The 22,401-nt window shown below is 36.4% G+C and overlaps 1 protein-coding gene across 1 annotated transcript in view; it reads right to left on the reverse strand.

Annotated features, from left to right (window-relative positions):
• The window catches only part of LOC108134607 (protein timeless homolog), a 78,143-nt gene that overhangs the window by 37,740 nt on the left and 18,002 nt on the right, over nucleotides 1-22,401 (reverse strand). Inside the window, exons 8-11 of the mRNA XM_017254979.2 lie at nucleotides 18,666-18,837; nucleotides 13,864-13,997; nucleotides 13,648-13,728; nucleotides 8,207-8,307 (exon numbers count right to left, since the gene is read on the reverse strand). Coding sequence (XP_017110468.1) covers nucleotides 8,207-8,307; nucleotides 13,648-13,728; nucleotides 13,864-13,997; nucleotides 18,666-18,837 — 488 coding nt within the window. The remainder of the gene's footprint in view (nucleotides 1-8,206; nucleotides 8,308-13,647; nucleotides 13,729-13,863; nucleotides 13,998-18,665; nucleotides 18,838-22,401) is intronic.

A 22,401-nucleotide genomic window follows, 5' to 3' on the forward strand; every position in this document is an offset into this window, starting at 1 on the left:
ATGGCATTACTGGCATTTTCCTTTGGTTGGGGGATTAAGTTAACATACGATATTTTTTGTATAACGGCAGCATGGAAAATAACCCATTCCATTCATTGTGCAACGAAAGAGAATATCAATTAAGCGAAAGGAAAGACAACGACAATCCAGAGAAATGGAGAAAGGAAAATGCCGAATCAATAGCATTGTATTGATTTCAGGGGCTTTAAACGACTGCATATGGATGGATTACAATTGGCTGCAAATTGTGAGCGAAATTTGAGACCAATTAATAATTATTTGTTTCATTCTACAATATTTACATAACATAATAAAACACACAAGGCTATCTCAATGCGAAGACACAAAACGTATGTCTTAAGGATTACGGATGTCAGCCCATATTGAAAATGAAGATTAAACCAGGCGAACAAGGCAATAAAAATAAACGTTAAATTAGTGAGACATGCGCCAGTTAAGCTCGACGTAAATGTGAATGAAGTCACGGCTAAATTATGCCAATACACATCCCAGAACACCAGCAAAGTTCCCGGAAGGAGGTCAAATGGTCAGGACCGAACAAAACGGGGAACATTTTTATTTCAAATCCAATTATTTCACATCCAAACTGCAATCAGATGATTGCGTTCAGCAACAGGAAGCGTTCACATGTACGTAAATACGTGGCGAATGTGGACAAGTGTGGGTATTGGTCGACAAACGCGCTGTGAAAATGGCCGACAAAATGAAAGTCAATTGGTTTTCTCTTATTCCTTTTCTGTTTTCATCTTTTTGTTCCCTTGCCCTTTGGTGGCGTTTTTGTTTCTTTCGATATACATGTCGTTAGTATCGGGGCGAGGAAAATGAAAAGGGAGAAAAAAGGGAAAACTGTCGCCACATTGGGGAACTCGGCGCACATGTCAAGAAATTGTTATGCGCCCTTGGACATTCATTCGTATGGGCGGGAATTAAATATTCAATATTGCATCTGCACAAACGCTCGACATTCAATAACGTCAAAATTCCTTCATGCGGTCGGTACGAAATGCGTGCGCAATAAAAAGGTTAATGGTGAAATAATAAAAATATAACGAAATTTTGTGACATGCGCCGACAGTTTGATGAGGAAATGTCATTTCGCATCATATTTTTTGCTCCACATTTTGATGGGTTCAAAGGTGAGAGGCAGCGAGAAATTGGCCCCAATTGGTTAGCACTTAGCTTTTTGCCATTTTCCTCACTGGTTCATAAGTGCCCTGTTAGCGGCTAATGCAGTTGGCATTTGACTTATGCCAAAGCCATTCACAAAGTCTAGGCCAGATGGAAATTATCTCTGATTAACCCAAATAAAGACTTAGCAGACTGAGGGAAAAGCGGTGAAAAGAAAAACTCTAAAAGTACTCCAACTACACAGAAGAAATAGGATTTCTCGTTTGATATCAGCTTCATTTCGTTTTACCTACAATTTGTTTTGTATAATAATAGCTAATATAAGTAAGTATGTATGTATATACACACCCAAAAGAAACCAAATGTTTAGTTTTAAAAAGTGTGTCTTTAAAATAAACTACAGAGACAGTATTTAGGTACACTTGTTAATTCAATACTTAACAATATAACCCCTATACTTTTTACAACTGTAATCTGAGGCCTTGTTTTTAAGCCAAATGAGTTTTATATTGTTACTTTAGTGGTATTAATTTAATACTAACCTTATTGAGAAATTTTTTAATACCCAATTTTTTCGAATTCATGTAACAATAGTTTAGTTTCTATGGCATTTTTGTTTTTAGGTAAAATAAACATGTTTTGATTACGATAAAACTAAAAAAAGTAAGTAAAATTATAGACTGAATAATGTTCTGCTTTCTTTCACAACTAAAAAGAGCAATTTTCTTTTTGCACATGAATTAAAAGAAAATGTTCCTTAATTCCATAATTTGTTTATATTGTTTGCGTTAAAATCTTGTTTCCTGTGCAGAACCACATTGCAATGGTCAACATTTTTCCCTAATGAGTAGAAAAAATGAAGAGAAAGAGGATGAATGGGAGAAGTGAAGTGCAGGGAATGAAATAATTTCCTGGGCAGCCATTGAACTGTTAATTTTTATTCAATTTACTGCAGCGGCTGGCCAAGCCGAATTGAAAAATGTTTAACTTTGTTATGCGACTGTGCGAGCGTTTTTTGTATATGTACGTGGGAGCACAGCTGAGGGAAAACTTTATCTAATTGATTTCGGAGCATTGCAGCCAAAATGCTGCTCCATTAGCGTCACTCATGCCGAAAAAAAGCAACGGAAGCCAAACTAACGTGTTTTTTCCTTTCGCTTTTCACACATAAATATGCAAAAAATTCTGCGGGTTCTTGATGTGCTTGGGACTTAAACACACACACATACCCAGATAGCCATACACCGAGGGGGTGGTACTGGCAACTTTAAATTGCATTCATTTTTAATGCAGCGACGCCAAAAAGCACGACCACATTACGTATACGCAACGTAGTGTACTCTAGGGACACATTGCTTAATTTCAGCCCCCGCCCCAACCATCATCCGGCCAAATGCGTGCAGGGAGCAGGGAGCAGCGACCCTGGGGCGTCGCAGCCATGTGTGACCCTCTCAGGACATCCAGGACACCGCTACACCCTGTCGCACTCACGAGTGTCGATTGTTAAAAAAATGTGAGCCCGCATTATAAAATAAACCCAGAGTTTTTATACGCTTGCAGCGGGTATTTTCAGCTTTTTTTAAAATTTTAAATCCTGTTATTTTAATTGTACAAAAATGGAGATCCTTATACAAAACCTTTATAGATTCCTGTACTTTACCTTTAAGTGAAGTACAACCTCGTTTACAAAAATGATTAAAAATAGCTTTATTTTTAACAAAACACGCTATTTTTGCTAAGCTTTTTAAAATGTAATTGTAAAAAGTATCAATAATGGAACTCAAAAACCATTAAGTTTCAGATAACAAAAGATTAAAATTTAATAAAGAAATATTAAATGATTTCATTTAATAGTTTGTATCTCTTCAGTTCTTACATTTTAAAGATTTCTATTTTAGCAAGTCAATTTATATCGCTTTTAATGTATGAAATAAGGTAAGGTCATAAGATTTGAGAAAATTAAATCAACAAAGTTTGATAAGGGTATCCCAATATAGCCACATGTTCCCGAAAAATCCAACCTAGGGGATGTGGAGGTAACGATTTCATTTCATGGTTTTGCACTCGTTATGACTTTTGCCTCACGCTTTACCTCTTTCTATTCCCCTACCGGGTTTCTCCTCGTTGCCTGGTTTTTATTGTCGCCCAGTTGCGAGCTAGTGTCCCCAAAGTATGCAACGTTTTATGTTTGCTGAAGGTAAAATTCCGCACACAAGTTTTTCCTTATTTTTTGGCAGCATTCTAAAGTCTCTGCGCCCGCCGATAAATTTTTTTGTTTTTCAATTTAAAGTTAAATTTTTTTTGGTTACTTTTTCACATTACATATTTTGAATGTCATTGCCGCCAACTGTGCGAGACCCGAAAATCCCAGGAGAAAAGTGAGAGCGCAGGTGTGGTTTGTGTGGATTTATTTATGAATAGTAGAAAAAACAGGGAGACAAATGGTCAGATAAAAAAACAGAGGCCAAACGGACATCGGCGATGTGAATTCAAAAACAGGTAAATTTAATCACCTTCTATCCAGAGCCAATTGCAACAAGAAACCCACAAAAAAGTTGTCTGATGTTGCTTAAAGCCTGCTGATATTTACACGTTGTAAAGCCAGGGAGTTATCGACAGAGAGGTGTTTTGCCCTTATATAAAAGTTTGAAGTCATTTTATATTAATTGCTTAAATGCAAACGGATTTGATAGATCTGTGTGTGTATAAAGGTAAATATTTTCAAATATGCCAATAGCAAAACTAAAATCGATCACTCGATTAAACTTGTTAGTGCACTAACCGAATGAAAAACATAAAATATTTCTAACATGCTTTGTTTTGGCATTATTGAGTTATTTGCAAAACTGAAAATACACTGCGAAGTATGAAAAGCCATCACAAGAGATGGCTAAACTAATCAAGGTAAACGAATAGAAGAGCTATTAAGCAGAAAGTTACGCCCGAATACAAATGGCCAGCAGAAAGGCAAATCAGTGTCGAGAAAAGTCACCTAATTGAGTAAGTGTCATCACCGGACCATTCGCATCCAGATCCCGAACTCTGAGTTCACTTTATATAGCACATATATGTGTGCTAGAGTGTGCTGATGGGTGTTGTGGTCGACGTCTGGTTTCGCACTCTTTGTGGCAGTGGATTTGGAAATCGGGGACAGCAGACACGACACGTCAACTTGCAAATATACTGCTGAAAGGGGATAGGATTCTTACACCTAGAGAAAATAGGGTACTTAATTTAAATCTCAATACTAAGTAAATATTCAGTTCAAATTCCGAGTGACCTCAAAATACTCAGTTTAGATAGATTCATTCTTCTCAAATCAAAAGTATTTGGTATAACATCTTGATCTCTTACAATTGTTATATTGTTGTTTGGATTTGAAAAAGGAAGCTACAAGATTTAACATGCTTTGGTTTTGCTTTGAGGTTGCGACTTTATTCTCTGGGTGCAGTTCAGTTTTGTTCAAATGACTCTGTTCTTGGTGTGTGCTGTTGTGGATATTTTATTTCATTTTATTTTATTGTATTTTATTCCTTTCCTGGCTTGTATTTTTTTGCCCACTTTCTGTTGTTCTTGGACGAGCTTTGTTGTGTGCTTTTGTTTTTATTTGTGTTCATAACATAAACTTTGTATTTTTATGCGAGACAAAGAGTGGGGACAGGAGACAGGGGATACAGTGCAGAGGACTGAGAACTGAGAACTGAGGACCAAAACAACGACAACTGGAGAGACCAACTTGTTTGCGCTGGGAAATCAGTTAAGGACTTGGCGCACAGACTTGGCAGGACTTGAAATAATACACATATACACAAATATATTCACTGTCCCCGTTAGCGCTTGGCACTTTTTTGTTGTTCCTGCTTTAACACTTGAGTGGATTTTTGTGTTATTTTTGCACGAGTCCTGGGCGTTGATTTGGCTCGCCGGGGGGAGCCGGAAGCGGCGGGACAAAGGACACCTCATTTATTATGCGCGCCACAAATCGAAATCAACGAAGCAACTTGATTAAGATTTAACTAAGCAAACAGACTCGCATGCAGGAGTCTCACACCTCCTGCATTTTCCGCTTTTCCTCCGGAATTAGGTTTGCATTTCAATTTGAAATTGAAACAAGGATTGCATATGTATGCAGTGGTACGAGCACAGACAACAAGTATTGTAAATTATGCAAAGTGTCAATGCACTTGCTGTTTATCTTGCCCGCTGGCAGGGGCTTACAAAGCCAATTTAATATAAAGTGTAATAATTAAATGTAAATCATAAACTTCGAGTAGACTACATTTTATCCAGTACGATGGATGTTTTTTATTGAACTATAAAAACTTTATAAAAACGAAGATTTTTCCTGTCATAATTTAATTAACAGGCAGAAAGAATACAAAAAACATAAAATCGTGGTCGCAAATAGATACCTTTTCTCACTAACAGCCCCTTTTATTTGTCAACAAATTTATTCAATTTATTTACCTTTTTTAAAGCCAATATAATTTAAATTGACATCTCGTTATTTATTTAGCGAAATTTTTTTGCAAGCTAATTGAGTTCTTTTGTGCACAATTAATGAAATTCAACTTTAGGTGAAAGTTACAGAAAATTGTTCAGTGTTAGATTAGTTTTTATAATTTAATATAATTTATTATTGTATTGCTTGATTATTTTTAATTTTTATTCAGATTTATACTTTATAATATTAATACCCTTTTATAATTTTATCGCCTGCATAACTTTATTTATTGTTTTCATAAAACCCACATACACGCCATTTCAATGGGTATGTCACGTAAAAAAATATTAATTAAAGCCAAACCACAGAAAGGGAGCATACTACATGAAGTTTGCGGTTGCCTGTAATTAATAAAACGTTCGATGGACAAAAAGCGGGTGGGCCACACACAGTCCTATTCAATGGCCACTTTGGGGACTGAATCGGTTTTTATGTTTCGGCATTAGCATGAGCATTTTAAATAAATCTGCGGGCGGGGGGACAGCATTTTTTCGTTGGCCACTGCCTTTGGTAAATTGCATATTGTTGCAGCCGGCAAACTGTCAACTGAACATCAATCTATTGACGGCCGGCGGGCGATAAGCTGCCCATCAAATCCCCTGGTCGCTATTAGAACGGGTCACGCTTTTGTTCGGAAGCTTAACGAGCTCAACCCCATCGTTGGGGTAAAAAATAAAAAACGATGACGCAGACATAAAAGAGGGTTTCGAATGCTTAAAGCGCTGCGTTTGAACGCCAACGGAGACTCTTTCATGTGGACTGCAAGGACGGACGGACAGGCGCTCCAAGGCACAGACACGGTCGAAACAGTAAAAGGATGCGCACCTCACCCACGCACACCAACACCCACACGCCCAGCCACGCCCACTTAAACGCCCACCCAGGCCATTGTCCGGCCATTGTTCAATCCATTTGTAAAGGAACATGGGTATGCTACTTTAAATTGAAATTTAATTAAATTTACCCTACAAAGAGATTCCCTGAGCATTAAAACTATGTGGGATTTATATTGGGAAAAATGAAAAACATCATCATCTAAATTTCATGGAAAAGAAACAACTAAAAACTTTGAAAAGGTATATATAAAACTCTCTTCAAGCTTTGCACAAAAGCATTTAAATAAATCAATTATTAATCTTCATAAAACAATTGTGAAATGCTATAGAACCTTTATGCACTTCAATATTTGAAAAGTTTCACACAAACAAGAAGTTCAATTTTCACGTAGCTCTTTATTTAAAGAACAAACCTGATATTTTTATACTGAACACAAAAACTCTTGATATAAGTTGGCTTTCACAACGGAAATCATAAATTTTCGCACACAAAAATCTCGATTAACTGCACGGCGCAGCAAAAGTTGAAAACTTTTCCGTTGGCAGTGGCATCTTTGGCGTTCCTGTATTGTACATATTTCATTAAAAGACAAAAAAAAGTGTCAGCCATGGATGCGCTTTAAAGCGCTTGTCAAAAACTTTTCCCTGTCACTGCGGCTTTCAAATTCTGCGAGGCAAAAGGGGAACTGCACTGCGGCGATAAGATATATACAACTATCGAAGGTAAAGGGCCAAGGATGCAACATATGGATATATGCGGGGCTTGTCAAAACGCAAAAGCCATTAGACATGTCTAAACAAAGTCGCGCGGCTTTTGCACATTTCAGGTGCACTGAGGGCAAATTGAAAAGTCATGTCAAAAATAAACAAAATACTCTGCTAGATGGCAGGGAAGAAAATATGGGCAGCGAATTGTCAACGCTTCGCTGGCTTTCAAATTGAACGAGTCCAAACAACAGGAATTTCACAAACCAATGCATTTGGCAGGAACGGGAAAACAAAAAAATGAAATAAAACAATTACGCGTTTAATATATTTTCATTTAGTCCGGCAAAGCGAAGAGCTGCCAGAAAACAACGTAGGAAATATACGGATAAGGGATAAGGGATAGAAGATAGGAATGGGAATGGGAATGGGAGTGCTCGTCCTTTGCTGCCTCATTTTTTACTTTTAATGAAGCGCAAGAATTTCTGTTGGATAATTTGTTAAGCGAACTTTGGCGGCCCGGAGGACGAGGCATCTTGGCCAGAAGGCAAAAAGCCAAACGGGGCCTGCGAAAACTTAGACAATGCAACAAGGACATACACACACACACACACACACACAGCGACAGACAGAGCTGAAAGTTGCGCTATAATTTGGCTTATTTCAGCCAGCAAATTTATAGAGTAGAGATGCAAAATGCTGCACCGGAAGTGACCCCAACTGCCCAGAACTGCGAGTTGCAGGAGTAAGGACGAGGGACGTAAGACGCAGGACGTAGGACAAAGGGCGCAGGACGCAGTACGAGGCCACAGACAGCGCAAGATAAATGACACGCAAAAGCCAAGTGGCAGATTTTCATTTTTAATTAAAACAACGGTCAGGCAAAGCTTGGACGGGCACGCTCTACCATAATGCATAGTAATAAACAATAATTAAAATACTGGTCCTTTTTTTTCTCCGTCCGCACATCCGCTTCTGTTTTTTCAGCCACTCCCGCTTTTCCACCACTCACCTGTTGTAATGTTGTACATGAAAATCTCACGCAGCAGCAGCAGCTCGTCTTCCGGTGCAGCGGAAATTGCACCAAACACTTCGTTCTCCGGCCAAACTTCCCTGCGGAATATAAAATAAAGGCATCCGTTAGAACGAAACCAGAAAAATGCGTTGAAATAAAGTTAAAACCTGGAAATAGTAGGGGAAATAAAATGATCTCCGCACAACCTTTGAAACTACAAATACACTAACAGGTATCTGGGAAAGTTGGCTAAATCATCATTTAGCATGGTGCATAGTTTATCATTTCATTATATTTTTTTATTAGCATGTCCTACTACGTTACGTAACACAATTTATCAGTTTTTTTTAAATTTTAGTGTTTAGTTCGAAAAAGTGTTTGTGTATTTGATATCGATTTTTCGGCTTTCATTTTGGTCAAATGATTGCAGTAATGGTAATCCCCGTTTTAATGAACAACAAAGGCAAGTAGAAGTTGATTGCAGTTCATTCGCTTTGTTTAGGCTTTGATTACCAATTGTTCAGTTTGATTTATTGAGCCGAACAATATCCAGACACAGAAAACTTTATGTAAATGCTAAATTTCCATTTTATTCTGCATTTCAAACTAGCCAATTGTCAGTTAAAAGCTAATACTTTCAGAGCTGCTGGCTTAATGAAATCGTTCGATTTAGTCGAATATTCCCTTCAAATTCAACACAAACATAACTCTTCCAATAGGCCCATAGAAATCGTTACTATTATCCCCCATCCCCAGCTTTAAAAAACTGCAGAAAAAGCAAGCGGGCACCCACGTCATGAAGCAAAAATCGGAGCGCTTTTAGTGTGGGCAAACTGAAATTGATGCGTTTTAAATTGCGTCAGGATACAACGCCCGTTCTTCTTGGCCAGCATTTCACATGTTGTGTGTGTCCTGCTGCCTTTCTTTCCCTTTATTTTCAGAGCCAAACACAATATAATCCCCACCGCTCTGGCGATGCAGCGTTGCAGGCTTTTCGCAACGATGCCACTGTTAATTTAATATTTGAAAGCAGCTTAATATGCAACGCACAGCAAAAACATAACGAGATAGAAATGAAGCTACCAGAAGAGAGAGTAAGAGGTAGTATGGGTGGATTTGACACTGAAATTACTCTGGCAACCAAAAAAAATGTTTTATACTTAAATCCTAAATGACAAAACACAACTTTTAATATTTTATTTCAATTATATACAAATTTAATCGTTATGATTTTCCTCGTATCAAATTAGTAACAAATAGAATGTAAAATACAATCAAAATTAACTGTTTTTAACTATTGTATTGATATGTTTTTAAAATACGACAAAATATTTGATTTATACAAATATTACCTTTATAAAATTTATGCCACACTTAAAACATCAATGTTATCCCTATACACAATATTACCCTTATAATTTTTGATACTTATAGAATGTAAAATACTGTATTTAAAAACTCGCACAATAAAATAAGCCCATAATCTTTAAACAAATTTTTGTAATAAATACGTATACCATACGTTAATACGAAATTTAAAACAAATGGGTATATTTTACTCTTTTAAGTAAAATACACCCAAAAGGGTCCAAAATTTGTGTGGCAGTGTCATCGAACGGCCTTGCCCGCTGTGCCAGTACAAAGCGCGCTGTTCTTGGCCATATCAGTGGCAAGCAGGCAGGAATGAATGGGGAGAGTAAGTCCCTCTAAGCGACATATTTATGCTTATTTGTGGCCGTGCTTGTAGGCGATAGTGCAACTTATGTTTCCCGCTGTCGCCCAGCCAATAAATTGACTGACATGGCCATGGCTACGCCTCATGCACTTTGTCCTCTACTCTATGCTGTGGATGCCATGCATGTGTTCGTTTTGTAATCTTGCGGGTCTCATTTTCGGAGCTCGTTAGTAACCAGCACCAGCTAGTTACAACAATGGCCAAAACAGCATCCATGGGGTGGCCAGAATTTTTCGGTTTGCGTCAACATTTGCGTGTGCTCATTTAAAAGTTATGCGACATATTTTCGTACAACTTTTACAGTCATGCGGCCTGGCGATAATTAGCGGTTTTTAGCAAGGCAGTATATTGGTCAGGGACGAATATTGGTTAATTATGGACCATGAGAAATCTATAAAATCCATCGGCCTGGCGGTTGGGGCTTTTGGCTTTTAAGTTCGATTAAATTCAATATTGTTGTGCTGTGCGGCCAGCGGATAAACAATTTATTTCAGTGGAAAAACACTGGCAGCTAGGCTAAACATTTTAAATCTCATTGAATGAAACTGGATTAATAATGAAACGATATGTTGGCCAATGCAGGATTATGTTAGCCGGAATGCCAGGGGATTGGCCAGAAATTCAGTGATTAAATTTATAATAAGCAATGTGTTTAAACATTTCCATAGTTTTTCGCATGGAAAAAATATAATTTTAATAATTTATTAGAGAGAATTGTACTCTGATTGACCATTACGAATAGAGAGCATGGCAATTGCATTAAAAAGGTATATTTAACACAACCACCATATACGTTTGATCATTTTAATTTACATTTTTCAATTAAATAACCAAAAGTGAGGATTTAAAGGTTGTCATAAAATGAAATATGTATATATGTGCATATATAATACTGCTATAAAAACATTGATTTATCTAAAAACATTTACAGCGAAAAAATTATATGAAACCATTTACATTAAAATGATTGGTTGCATCAACATATTTCATGGACTACAAATTTCTTAAAATTCGTTTTAATTAGGCAAATGACGAAATTTTCTAAGAATATAATGCTGCACATTGGTTTTAGATTTTCTGGTTTATTTGCAGCGCTAATGAACGTGTTTTGAATTGAGCAAGCGTGAGCCGAATGCTGGCTTAAAAGCTGAAATGACAAATATTTCCAGTCAACAAAATCAGCAAGAGATGTGCAAAGGCAAAATAAAAGACGAAAGCGAAGCTTGCCGTTGCTATGCTAAATAAGCGCATCAGCAGACGCTTAAATAAGCTTAGTTAAAAGGCGGGCAAAGTGGGCGGGGCAGCGGTGGGTGCGGAACTGAAAGTGGGAGCCAAAGTGAAGTTTGAATAAACATTTTGCGCATTTACTTCACTTAAAAGTTTGTTTTTTCCAAGCACATATTTCTGGGCACCCATTAAGCCATCGTTGGAGAAAGCAAAAGCACTAGCACGAAAATCCAGAAACGCTACCAATTTCGTTTTTTCCCTTTCGCCCAACTTAAATGAAAAACCCCTAATAGTGTGACTTGGCAAGTATTTAAAAATTCTGGGCAGACACACACACCCGTGCACATCATCCTCAATGCACTTACATGCCAGGTCAGGCACATATGTGCGAATGCGAGTTGTGCTCACAAACTCCAGTTTATTTTCAATGTTTTGCTTACCCAAAAAATTTCTCATTGCCAGCTAGAGAGAAAATAAAGCAGAGCAATATAAAGTGAAAAATATACCCTGAAGCTTTGGATTGCGTTTTATGTGTCATTTTTACAAAAATAAAGCATGTTTTTTTTTGACACCTTACAAACATTTAAGAAATTAAATTTTAAAAGTCATTACAAGATGGAAAAATTAAGTTTAATCAAGTACCTTGTTAAAAAAATATATATTAAATCTGAAAGAGGTTTCAAAGATGTTCGGTAAAAGCACATTTTTTATTCCTGCTTTCAATTGTGGTTAAAAAATAATTTCATCAATATTATACATATTATATGTATGTTTATGAATATAAATTGAATTGTTCATTGGAAACAGTATTCTTGTAGTATACTATATGGTTTAACAGTTTTTAATATCGTATATATTTTACCCATGATATACAGATAAAAATTGTTGTTCTTAACAAAAATAGTTCACCGTACTCTTAAAAACAGAATGGTTTAACAGATTTACTTAATCAATTTCAATATAAACTCAATTAAAAAATGTTTAAACGTGAAAAAAATATATAACATGTACAAGATCTTGAAAAATATTTAGTATTAGGCATAAGATGTTTTTAAAAGCACTGAGACATTTTTTAAATAGTAGTTAGTCTTTATTATCTCGCTGAGCTAAATATAAAATTGAACCAAAAGGCCAATTAAGGCGACTCTGTTCTAGGGAATGCAAAATAAAGTGAGTGTTACCCCCGAAAACAAAAACTGCTAGGCAACAGGGCACAAAAAAGTTCCAGACAATAGCTAGACAAAGGGGCGGGAGCCGGGGGCGTGGTCGTGGGCAGTGGGTGCAACCTTGGGGACTGCTCTATATGCATATCGCATTTTAATTTATTAGCACAAAAAGCGTCTAGACCTTTTTAAGCTGCCACTGCAGCAGCAGCAGCAGCAGCAGCAGCCGAGTTGGCAAGCAAAAATTGTATTCATTTTAATGCAGCAATTTTCGTTGGCAACAATTAAAATCTACATAAATTTCGAGGAAGCATGTTATGAAGCCTTCTTACTCACTGGCAACGCTTCCCTCGAATAAAATCCATCAATTTGCACAGAGCTGGTGCTTCCAGCATCGCAGACTCCTATTTGCAGATGCCATCAATTGGATTCCTTTGAGAGAGCTCTTTCCGACCAGAGCCAACAGGCAGCAGGTGGAAAATTTTAATGAGGTTGTAATTAAATGACTTGGAAATATTTAAGCCACGTTTTCGATTGCTCCGGCACCAGCCTTTGACACTGCGACATCTGCCGATACTTCTGTGCGGGTGGTGTTGGTCTTACTTAAATGTTGACGCGCAAAAGATAAATTATTTTCACGCAATTTTCCCGAGCAAACAATAAACATTTCTTGAGCGCGTCTTCAATGGGCTTTACATAATTGAGCTGGCAATTAAATTGAAAGGCAAGCAGAGAGGAGGAGCTCCTCTGACCTGGTTCCATCCACATCCACAGCCCACCTCACCTTCCTTGCGGTTTGTTGACTGAAAAATTGCAGGCGACAGGGACAAAAACCGGGCACCGAGAAATTGCCTGAAATGCAGGGCTCCACCGACTCGACTCTTATTATCTGGCCAAAAGGAGAGCAAGGACAGGGAATTCCGGGCGCAGCCATTATCTGTAGTTACCGGGGTGCCGGCGTGCTCTGCCTTAACAATAAATAAAAACTATTTAATTTGAGGGCAGCAGAGAACAGCAAAGGTGCTTCGTGCTTGGGAGCAAAAAATATGAAAAATAAACAGGAAGAAAATAAAATTCGATAAAAGCCAGCGAAGTCGCGCACAGAAAAGGACACACAGGGCCAAGCGGATTTTTTTCCCATTTTGAATAGAGTTCATTTATTATGCGAATTGCTTTCGTACCTTTGCCGCGACGCAGTCAATGTCAAGTTATTAAAGGGAGATTTTCAAAGGGATTACATCTGGAGCCGGACCCCAACAACAGAGTTCAGAGACCAGCCAATGGCATTTTTAATGTCCACCATCCCGACTCACCTGGCAGCCCGCAGAAGGGCGACGGCCTGGTCCAGTTTCTCGGAACGCAGCAGTTTGTTTATGCGAATCATGCAATCCTCGCTGAAAGTAGAAGAGGACCAAGAAACATAATAGGAACACGTTGTACAATTGGAAATCGAACTGGATGCCGCGTAATAATGGGTTCTTCAGGGCAGCAAGGATGGATATAAATAGGAATAGTTGCAACTGACTCACCGCTGATCATCGATGGATTTCTCGGATGCAGCATCGAAGGGCATCGGCTGCTCGTCCTCCGGTATTTCCAATTCTGCGGACAGTAGGCTGCACACTTCCGTTGCCAATTCAGCCCATTTGCTCGACAATTCTTCCTGCAATTATGTATTAATAAGTTATTTACGATTCGCCATTGTTTGCAAATAGATAATCACAGAGGGAAATTAGTCTTTACATAAATATGAAAGCGGTAAATTAATTACACCATACATATATGCAATTATAATAACCAAATATCTAATAATACCAGCACTTTGCAAGTGACAATGCAAAATCGATTAAAAACTAAACGTCCAAATGAAATAAAAATATTCTGTTTAATATAAAATACTAATTAAATGTTAAATTGCAAGCCTAGAGGCACTCTAAAATTGTATCATTACTTTATCATTTAGATAAAGAACACCTTTTGTGCGGTAACATGTGCCTTTGTACATCAAAAATAATATCTTACTGTATATTGCTAGTAGACAAAAATCTATGAGTTTTCATTTATGTTTTTAAAGTCTTTTAAGTTCAACAGCTGTATTGTATTGTATATATATATTAAAATTTCATCTGTCTAAAGGGTATTCCTATACCAATGTTTTAAATTTACTAATTATGCTGGTATTTCAAAAAAGTGCTACAAATTTAAACCATTGTTTTCGCATTTTTTGCCTTATTTGACCTGTTAACAATGCATATTAATTGAACATCAACGGCCGACGTCCTTCTAAATACAAGGGCATGGCAAATAGTAAAGTATTTTTATTTCATTAATTTCCGATTCAATGGCAAGGGGAAATAACTATTTGTACACGGTATGAAAACGAGATGCATGTCAAACTACATTAAAAAAAACAAGAAAGAAAGCAAACTTCGGCAAGCCGAAGTTCATATACCCTTGCAGCTATCGCAAGAATTAAATATTTTTGAAAACATTAAAATTATGATTTACTTGCGTATATGTTTAAAAACATTGAAGCTATGAAGATTTGCAGCTTAATTATTTGATTGTTCTTTTATATATTTTCATTATTTGTATAGGAGCTATATGATATAGTCGTCCGATTTTGATGAAATTTAAACCATAATTCTGAAATATTTAACCATTGCTATATGTCGAAGAACTAAAAAACAAATTAAAAAACAGCAAAGTTATAATTTTTTCAATTATTTTTCCGATTGTTCCTATGGGAGCTATATGCTATAGTCGTCCGATTTTGATGAAATTTTAATCATAATTCTGAAATATTTAACCATTGCTATATGTCGAAGAACTAAACAAAAAATTAAAAAGCAGCAAAGTTATAATTTTTTTCAATTATTTTTCCGATTGTTCCTATGGGAGCTATATGCTATAGTCGTCCGATTTTGATGAAATTTTAACCATAACTCTGAAATATTTAACCATTGCTTTATGTCGAAGAACAAAACAAAAAATTAAAAAACAGCAAAGTTATAATTTTTTTCAATTATTTTTCCGATTGTTCCTATGGGAGCTATATGCTATAGTCGACCTATTTTAATGAAATTTAAACCGTAAATCGGAAATATTTAACCATTATTATATGTCGAAGAACTAAACAAAAAATTAAAAAACAGCAAAGTTATAATTTTTTTTAATTTATTTTTCCGATTGTTCCTATGGGAGCTATATGCTCTAGTCGTCCGATCCGGCTCGTTCCGACTTATATACTACCTGCAACAGAAAGACAACTTTTGGGAAAGTTTCATGCAGATAGCTTTAAAACTGAGAGACTAGTTTGCATATAAACGGACGGACAGACGGACAGACGGACAGACGGACAGACGGACAGACGGACAGACGGACGGACAGACGGACATGGCTAGATCGACTCGCCTAGTGATGCTGATCAAGAATATATATACTTTATAGGGTCGGAGATGTCTCCTTCACTGCGTTGCAAACTTCTGACTGAAATTATAATACCCTCTGCAAGGGTATAAAAATCAATTAGTATTGATTGCAAATTGAAATCTGTAAAAAAAAACTAAAATTTCTAAAAAAAAAACGAATTTTGTATAAATTTAATATTAAAGGTTGTTTTCTACAATTAAATTGTTAATGAAAGCCATCTGAATGAAAAGTATCTTAAATTCGCTTCTCTTTATTGTTGTTATACCCTTGCAGAGGGTATTATAATTTCAGTCAGAAGTTTGCAACGCAGTGAAGGAGACATCTCCGACCCTATAAAGTATATATATTCTTGATCAGCATCACTAGGCGAGTCGATCTAGCCATGTCCGTCTGTCCGTCCGTCTGTCCGTCTGTCCGTCCGTCTGTCCGTCTGTCCGTCTGTCCGTCCGTTTATATGCAAACTAGTCTCTCAGTTTTAAAGCTATCTGCATGAAACTTTCCCAAAAGTTGTCTTTCTATTGCAGGTAGTATATAAGTCGGAACGAGCCGGATCGGACGACTATAGCATATAGCTCCCATAGGAACAATCGGAAAAATAAATGAAAAAAATTATAACTTTGCTGTTTTTTAATTTTTTGTTTAGTTCTTCGACATATAGCAATGGTTAAATATTTCAGAATTATGGTTTAAATTTCATCAAAATCGGACGACTATAGCATATAGCTCCCATAGGAACAATCGGAAAAATAATTGAAAAAAAATTATAACTTTGCTGTTTTTTAATTTTTTGTTTTGTTCTTCGACATAAAGCAATGGTTAAATATTTCAGAATTATGGTAAAAATTTCATCAAAATCGGACAACTATAGCATATAGCTCCCATAGGAACAATCGAAAAAATAAATGAAAAAAAATTATAACTTTTCTGTTTTTTAATTTTTTGTTTAGTTCTTCGACATTTAGTAATGGTTAAATATTTTCGATTTACGGTTTAAATTTCATCAAAGTCGGACGACTATATCATATAGCTCCCATAGGAACAATCGGAGAAATAAATGAAAAAAAATTATAACTTTTCTGTTTTTTAATTTTTTGTTTAGTTCTTCGACATTTAGTAATGGTTAAATATTTCCAATTTACGGTTTAAGTTTCATCAAAGTCGGACGACTATATCATATAGCTCCCATAGGAACAATGAAAATATATGAAATTACTATCAAATAATTGAGCTGCAAATCATCATAGCTTCAATGTTTTTAAACTTATACGCAAGTAAATTATAATTTTAATGTTTTCAAAAATGTTTAATTCTTGCAATAGCTGCAAGGGTATATGAACTTCAGCTTGCCGAAGTTTGCTTTCTTTCTTGTTTTTTATTTGTTTTACTTAATGTTTGCTTATTTTACACGTAACACAATTCCACACTTTTTGTTTATCGCTCGTTTAATTTTTGGCATGTTAAAAGAGGAGGAACATGCAAATGTTTGTGTCGTATGGGCGTTTGTCATGTTTTTCGCTCGGCAGCAAGGACAAATATTTATAAATTAATTGTTGAAAAATTGATGTGCTGAACGCGTGTGCGTGTGCCAATAACAATGGCACGGCTCCACGACCGCAACTATACAAATAAATATGTCAAAAATTAACACAATTGAAGGTTGAAGGTTGCAAAAAAATAAAATTAATCGTGTTCGCGTCAGCTTCCGCATCCCGACGACCTCCCGCTGGCTAAAAAGGACCAAATCGAGAGCCACAAAAATGCGCAGAAAATGCCAAGCCTTTGCAGGTTGCAGTCGCCAACAGTTGTGGAAACTCGAAAGGCCAGTGGGCACTGCCCGGAAATCACGCTCAGCGGTGCGTCCTGTCCCAATGCGACAAAGTGTGCGAAAACAAAAGATGGTTAGGTATACAAAATGATCTGGCCAGCCAGATAAAACACGAACTCAAAATACTCTAATGAGATGTTTTATCATTTTTTAAGTCTCATAAGAGGAAGGTTTTTCCTTAATGTAATATAAATTAGATACAAAAAAATAGATTTGAAATTTAAAAAAAAAAACCGAAACTATTGATTTAGGAATACTATTATTTTATTTACACTTAAGCATTAATCTCATTATAATAGGGTTAAAATAAATCAAGATTAGTTTTTAAGCAATTAAGATGTAAATATTAGTTGTAATATTGTAAAATATCAAGTAATACATATACTATCACCATCTGAGCGTTTGACGGAAAAAAAAAAAAAAAACCCAAAACCAAGCTTTTTGAAAAGGGTCAAAGCGGCGGAAAAACAACGGAAGCCTGGTAGACCCACTGCCGAAAGTTTTTGACATTTTCCGCGTGTGTGAGAGTGTGTTAGTTCGCGGGTGCGTTAACGAAGGTCACTTGCAATTGTGCACCATGAAAATAATACGCACACGCAGAAGAAAGTACACAAAAGCCCCAGTCGTTAAAATTGAATAATATAGAAACGTAGCTGGGGTAGTAGCCTCATTTTTTTTGTTTTTTTTTTTCTTCCATATTTTCAGTCAATTAAATTTCACGATCAAACACATAAATCTTTAACGGTCATAGCATAGACGACAATTGTTTTTTCTGTATTGCTTTTATTTGCTTTTGCTTGCAATTCGTTTTAAATTTTATTGGCAATTTAGGGCGTATTTTATGACTTGCACAGCGGGTGCTGACCAGCAGGCTTAAATAAAGTTATTTAATGCGGCCATTTATTCTGAAAACATTTAACAGAGTGTATAGTATATCAATCCAGTTTTTATTTTAAATTGATCCAAGTATTTTTGATATGTTATGTATCTTATTTTTGTTATTGGCATAAATTTCAAAACTCATAATCAACAGATTTAAACTGACTTTTTTATTTTGAATGTGTCTTCTCTTACCTCGGTGGGTTGTGGTGCAGTTGACGGTTTGGACTTGGCCGCCGGCTGCTTCTTTTTCCGACCACCGCCACCACCGCGCCGCTTGTCCTGCACCACCACAGAGTCCTGGCAGAAGCGCTCCATCATTTTAATGAAAACGTTGGCCGTTTCCACTACATCACGAAGGAAGACCCTGTGGAGATGGAGTATAGAGGTTAGTTAACAAAATGAAAATATATTGTAATTAAATTCTTTATTATACATATGTGTGCACTGCACACGAATCAAAATTGAATTTGTCGCATGTTGGTCCCGCATCTGTATTAAAAATGCATGCCACGTTGCACAAAATTCAATTAAATTTGTGCAAATGCTTAACTCTTTTCAACTCAATTTCAATATCGTGATCGACTAAACATTTAAATGGTTTGGCACACATTCTTTTTAATTTTAATAGATTAACACATATATATTTAAAATTCGTTCGGATAACAAAAAACATAAATTAATTGAAATTTGTTCCATTGTTTTTTTGCCTCTAAAAGGCTCAGAAAAGAATTATTTTTTTTAATGAAAAACATAAATAAACGTTTAGCTTTCAGAAAAGTTAAACAGGGCCACTATCGGTTATTGGAATTGATTTAATAAAAAATGTTTCTGTTGTCTGAAAACAACTTTTCAAATAAAAGTCTTTTTTCGTCGAAATAGTTTTATGTATGGTAGTTACTGAAACATGTATATTTGGTTTGTTACTACACGTGTTTAAATAACATAAATTCTCTTAATAAAGTTCAATAAATGTTTTAAATTCATGAAGAACTTGATACTTATAAATCAAAGTCGGCCATCAATAACCTTTTGGTATTTATTGAATATCATCGAGTACATTAAAATGGCAAAAAGCTGCCCCGCCCACAGACTTCCCGCCCACTCACTGGCCTCGAGAAAAAGTTCCCCGCCATGACGGACTAACCAACCCAACCCGATTCGGGCTGAGTGATGATGTGGCCTCTCATTTTGGCGTTGCCTTTGCTGTCGAAGCCGATGACGCCTCCAATTAGCAAATTACCCTCAAAATGTGAAAAGGCAACCGACAAAAAAGAAAAAAAAAAACAAAAAAGAGGCAGAAGACAGCCGCCAAACTGCCAAAATCAGCTGCCGCTATGCAGACCTAACTTCCGCTTTGTTTTAGCCAGCCCGAACCCGAAACACAAAAGCCAACGTCATTGTGCACGTCAATTTGTTAAAATGATTGATTGTCGTTTGAATAATGAAAATCGCGCGAGTCACCGAAGAGGACAATTCCAAAAAGGCCGAGTATGCAAAGTAGACGGCCCTTAATGGGTCCCAAAAATAGTAACAAATAAATAGAGACGATAAAAAGCTTTGGCAAAAAACATTTCGGTCAAACATAGGAAGCTCAGATTGGTTAATATATATTTTAAGAATTCTTTTAAATTGCTGGGTAATGATTAAATGAGTCCGTAAATATTACGGACATTATAAAACAGAGCATGGCCTCTTAAATAAACGTATTTATTAGTAATTAATATAAATCTAAAATAGATTAAAAAATTGTTTATTTTTTCGAGAGTAGCAAATATTCCATAAATTAAATTAAGATTTGTTACTTATTTGCCACTGCAGGAATTATACTGTTAAAGCTGTCGAATCTCTGCTCCGATTTAAACATGATTTGACAATATTTTCACCAGCATACGCGGAAATAATCCATATTCAAGCCGTTCAGCGTTCACCACTCTAATTGCTGTGTCCCAGGTCCATAAAAGTGGCAACATTGCGTTGGCGGTGAAAATGGGAAATGGCCAAAAAAGGTCATGGCGCGCTGTCACTCGGCGATGCCACTGAAATTTATGCAAACTCATTTCGAATTTTAATGCCCCGCGTGAGCTTCGCTGTAGGAGTTTTCAGCATTGGCATTTCTGAATGCGGTCAATGGGCCACAATGCAGCTGGCGAGGTGAACAAGGGAACCGGCGACCGGGGAAATGAATTTGTAATGAAAGTGGTTATCCGACATTCGGTGCCCCGGCCAACAGGAATCGATGGCATAGATGCATAGACATTTAGCCAAATTAAACACTCAAATAATTCAAAAGCGTGGGAACTGCGACATCAAATAAAAATCAAACGCATGCTCTTAGAGTACGCACATGAAATTTAAGGCTGTGATGTTTTGTCGATGTACAAAGTTATAGATTATGTTCCTAAGGAGGTTGCAATTTGTATATTTCTTTAAAAGTCTTTGAAAAAACTGTGTTTAACATATCAATATTTAGGTGATATCTGATATTCTCAAATCCATAATTTTTCCAACAATATGAGGACTTAACTAGACAATATTTTCCTTAATAGCTACACTATGTTCTTAAAATGAAGCCATCAACTTTTTGAGTAACAGACAGTTCGATTTTTGTATTCTTAGATAAGAGTTTCTTATATTTAGTTTAGTAAGACTTAAAAGTCTTTTTAAACAAAATTCCCAATAGATACCTTAAGAAACTTTAAAGGAATTAATACCTTGAGGCGCTCAATAGGTAACTAAAATTAAATATATTGCATATCAGAACTATCAATATTCAAAATGCCTAGCCTTAATACTTGGCTATGTAACTTGCCCAGTGGTTAAGTTTAACCTAGTTAAGCCAACTGAATTATCTTGAGCAATTATAAACTTCAACAAATTACACGCCGATAATAGAGCTAAACAAGCCGAAGGTTAAAGAGCCGCAGTAGAGCAGTAGTTGAATAGAACCCAGTTAGCATTTACCAGCCAATTGCAAGATATTTGGCCATTTGTATTGATCAACCACTGTCAGCAATGACCACAACTGACGTGAGTTTGAGTCCGGGTGTGGCCGGAGTCGCAATTGATGATAAAAGGGCTCAGTTGACTGCAAGGCGCAACCGACAGGCGGTGAATGGATTGTGGTGCACGTGGATTTGAAATTTGAGTAGTGCCATGTGTGGGCATCCCTGTCTCCGTTTCCATATCAGTTGCTGTCCTGCTTGCGGGTGCTGTGTGGTGCACATTTGATGATAACTGAAATGTGAAATGAATCAAGCGCAGCCACGTCAGCGGCCATGTCACCGCAAAGATGTCTGTGGTGGCAGCATTACCAGCAGGCCTAGTGCAAAAACTGCTGGTAGCTGTGGACTTTGGATGCACCTTATACCATCTAGTGCTGTAAGGCCAGCTATTTCGCCACATTTTAATGGTTTAAAAGTCACAAATATTGGTAAATAAAGAAACAAAAATATTTTTATATAATTGTTAGCATACTTTTACATAACATATCTTAAAATATAAAAAAATGTATTTATAAGACGTCAGGTAATGTTTTTCACAACAGATGTCGGTTTCGGTTTTATTTATTTTTAGATTGGTTAATTTACTCTGGTAAAAGGGTATCTATTGTAAGGGCCTTCTTTTTACAATATTACTTTTTCTGCAATATCAACTCCTTTTTGCCATGTCACCAAAAACTATTTATTATCGAGCTATAGAAAATATATCTTTTTGTCAACTTAAAATGACATTTATTTTTAGTCTCAGTCGCTTTAGGTCACATTGGATTTTTAAAATTATTTGTTATAAATTCAAAATTTAAAAGCCATTTTATGGCATTTGAAAATTCATATTTTGCCTACTCTTCAGTCAGAGTAAAAGCCAACACTGCTGTTAGTAGATGATGGTGGTGGAGGTGGCACTGCAGATACGGATGCTGGTGGCACCT

Source organism: Drosophila elegans, unplaced genomic scaffold (assembly GCF_018152505.1).
Source record: "Drosophila elegans isolate 14027-0461.03 unplaced genomic scaffold, ASM1815250v1 contig_476, whole genome shotgun sequence".
Classification (NCBI taxonomy): Eukaryota; Metazoa; Arthropoda; class Insecta; order Diptera; family Drosophilidae; genus Drosophila; species Drosophila elegans.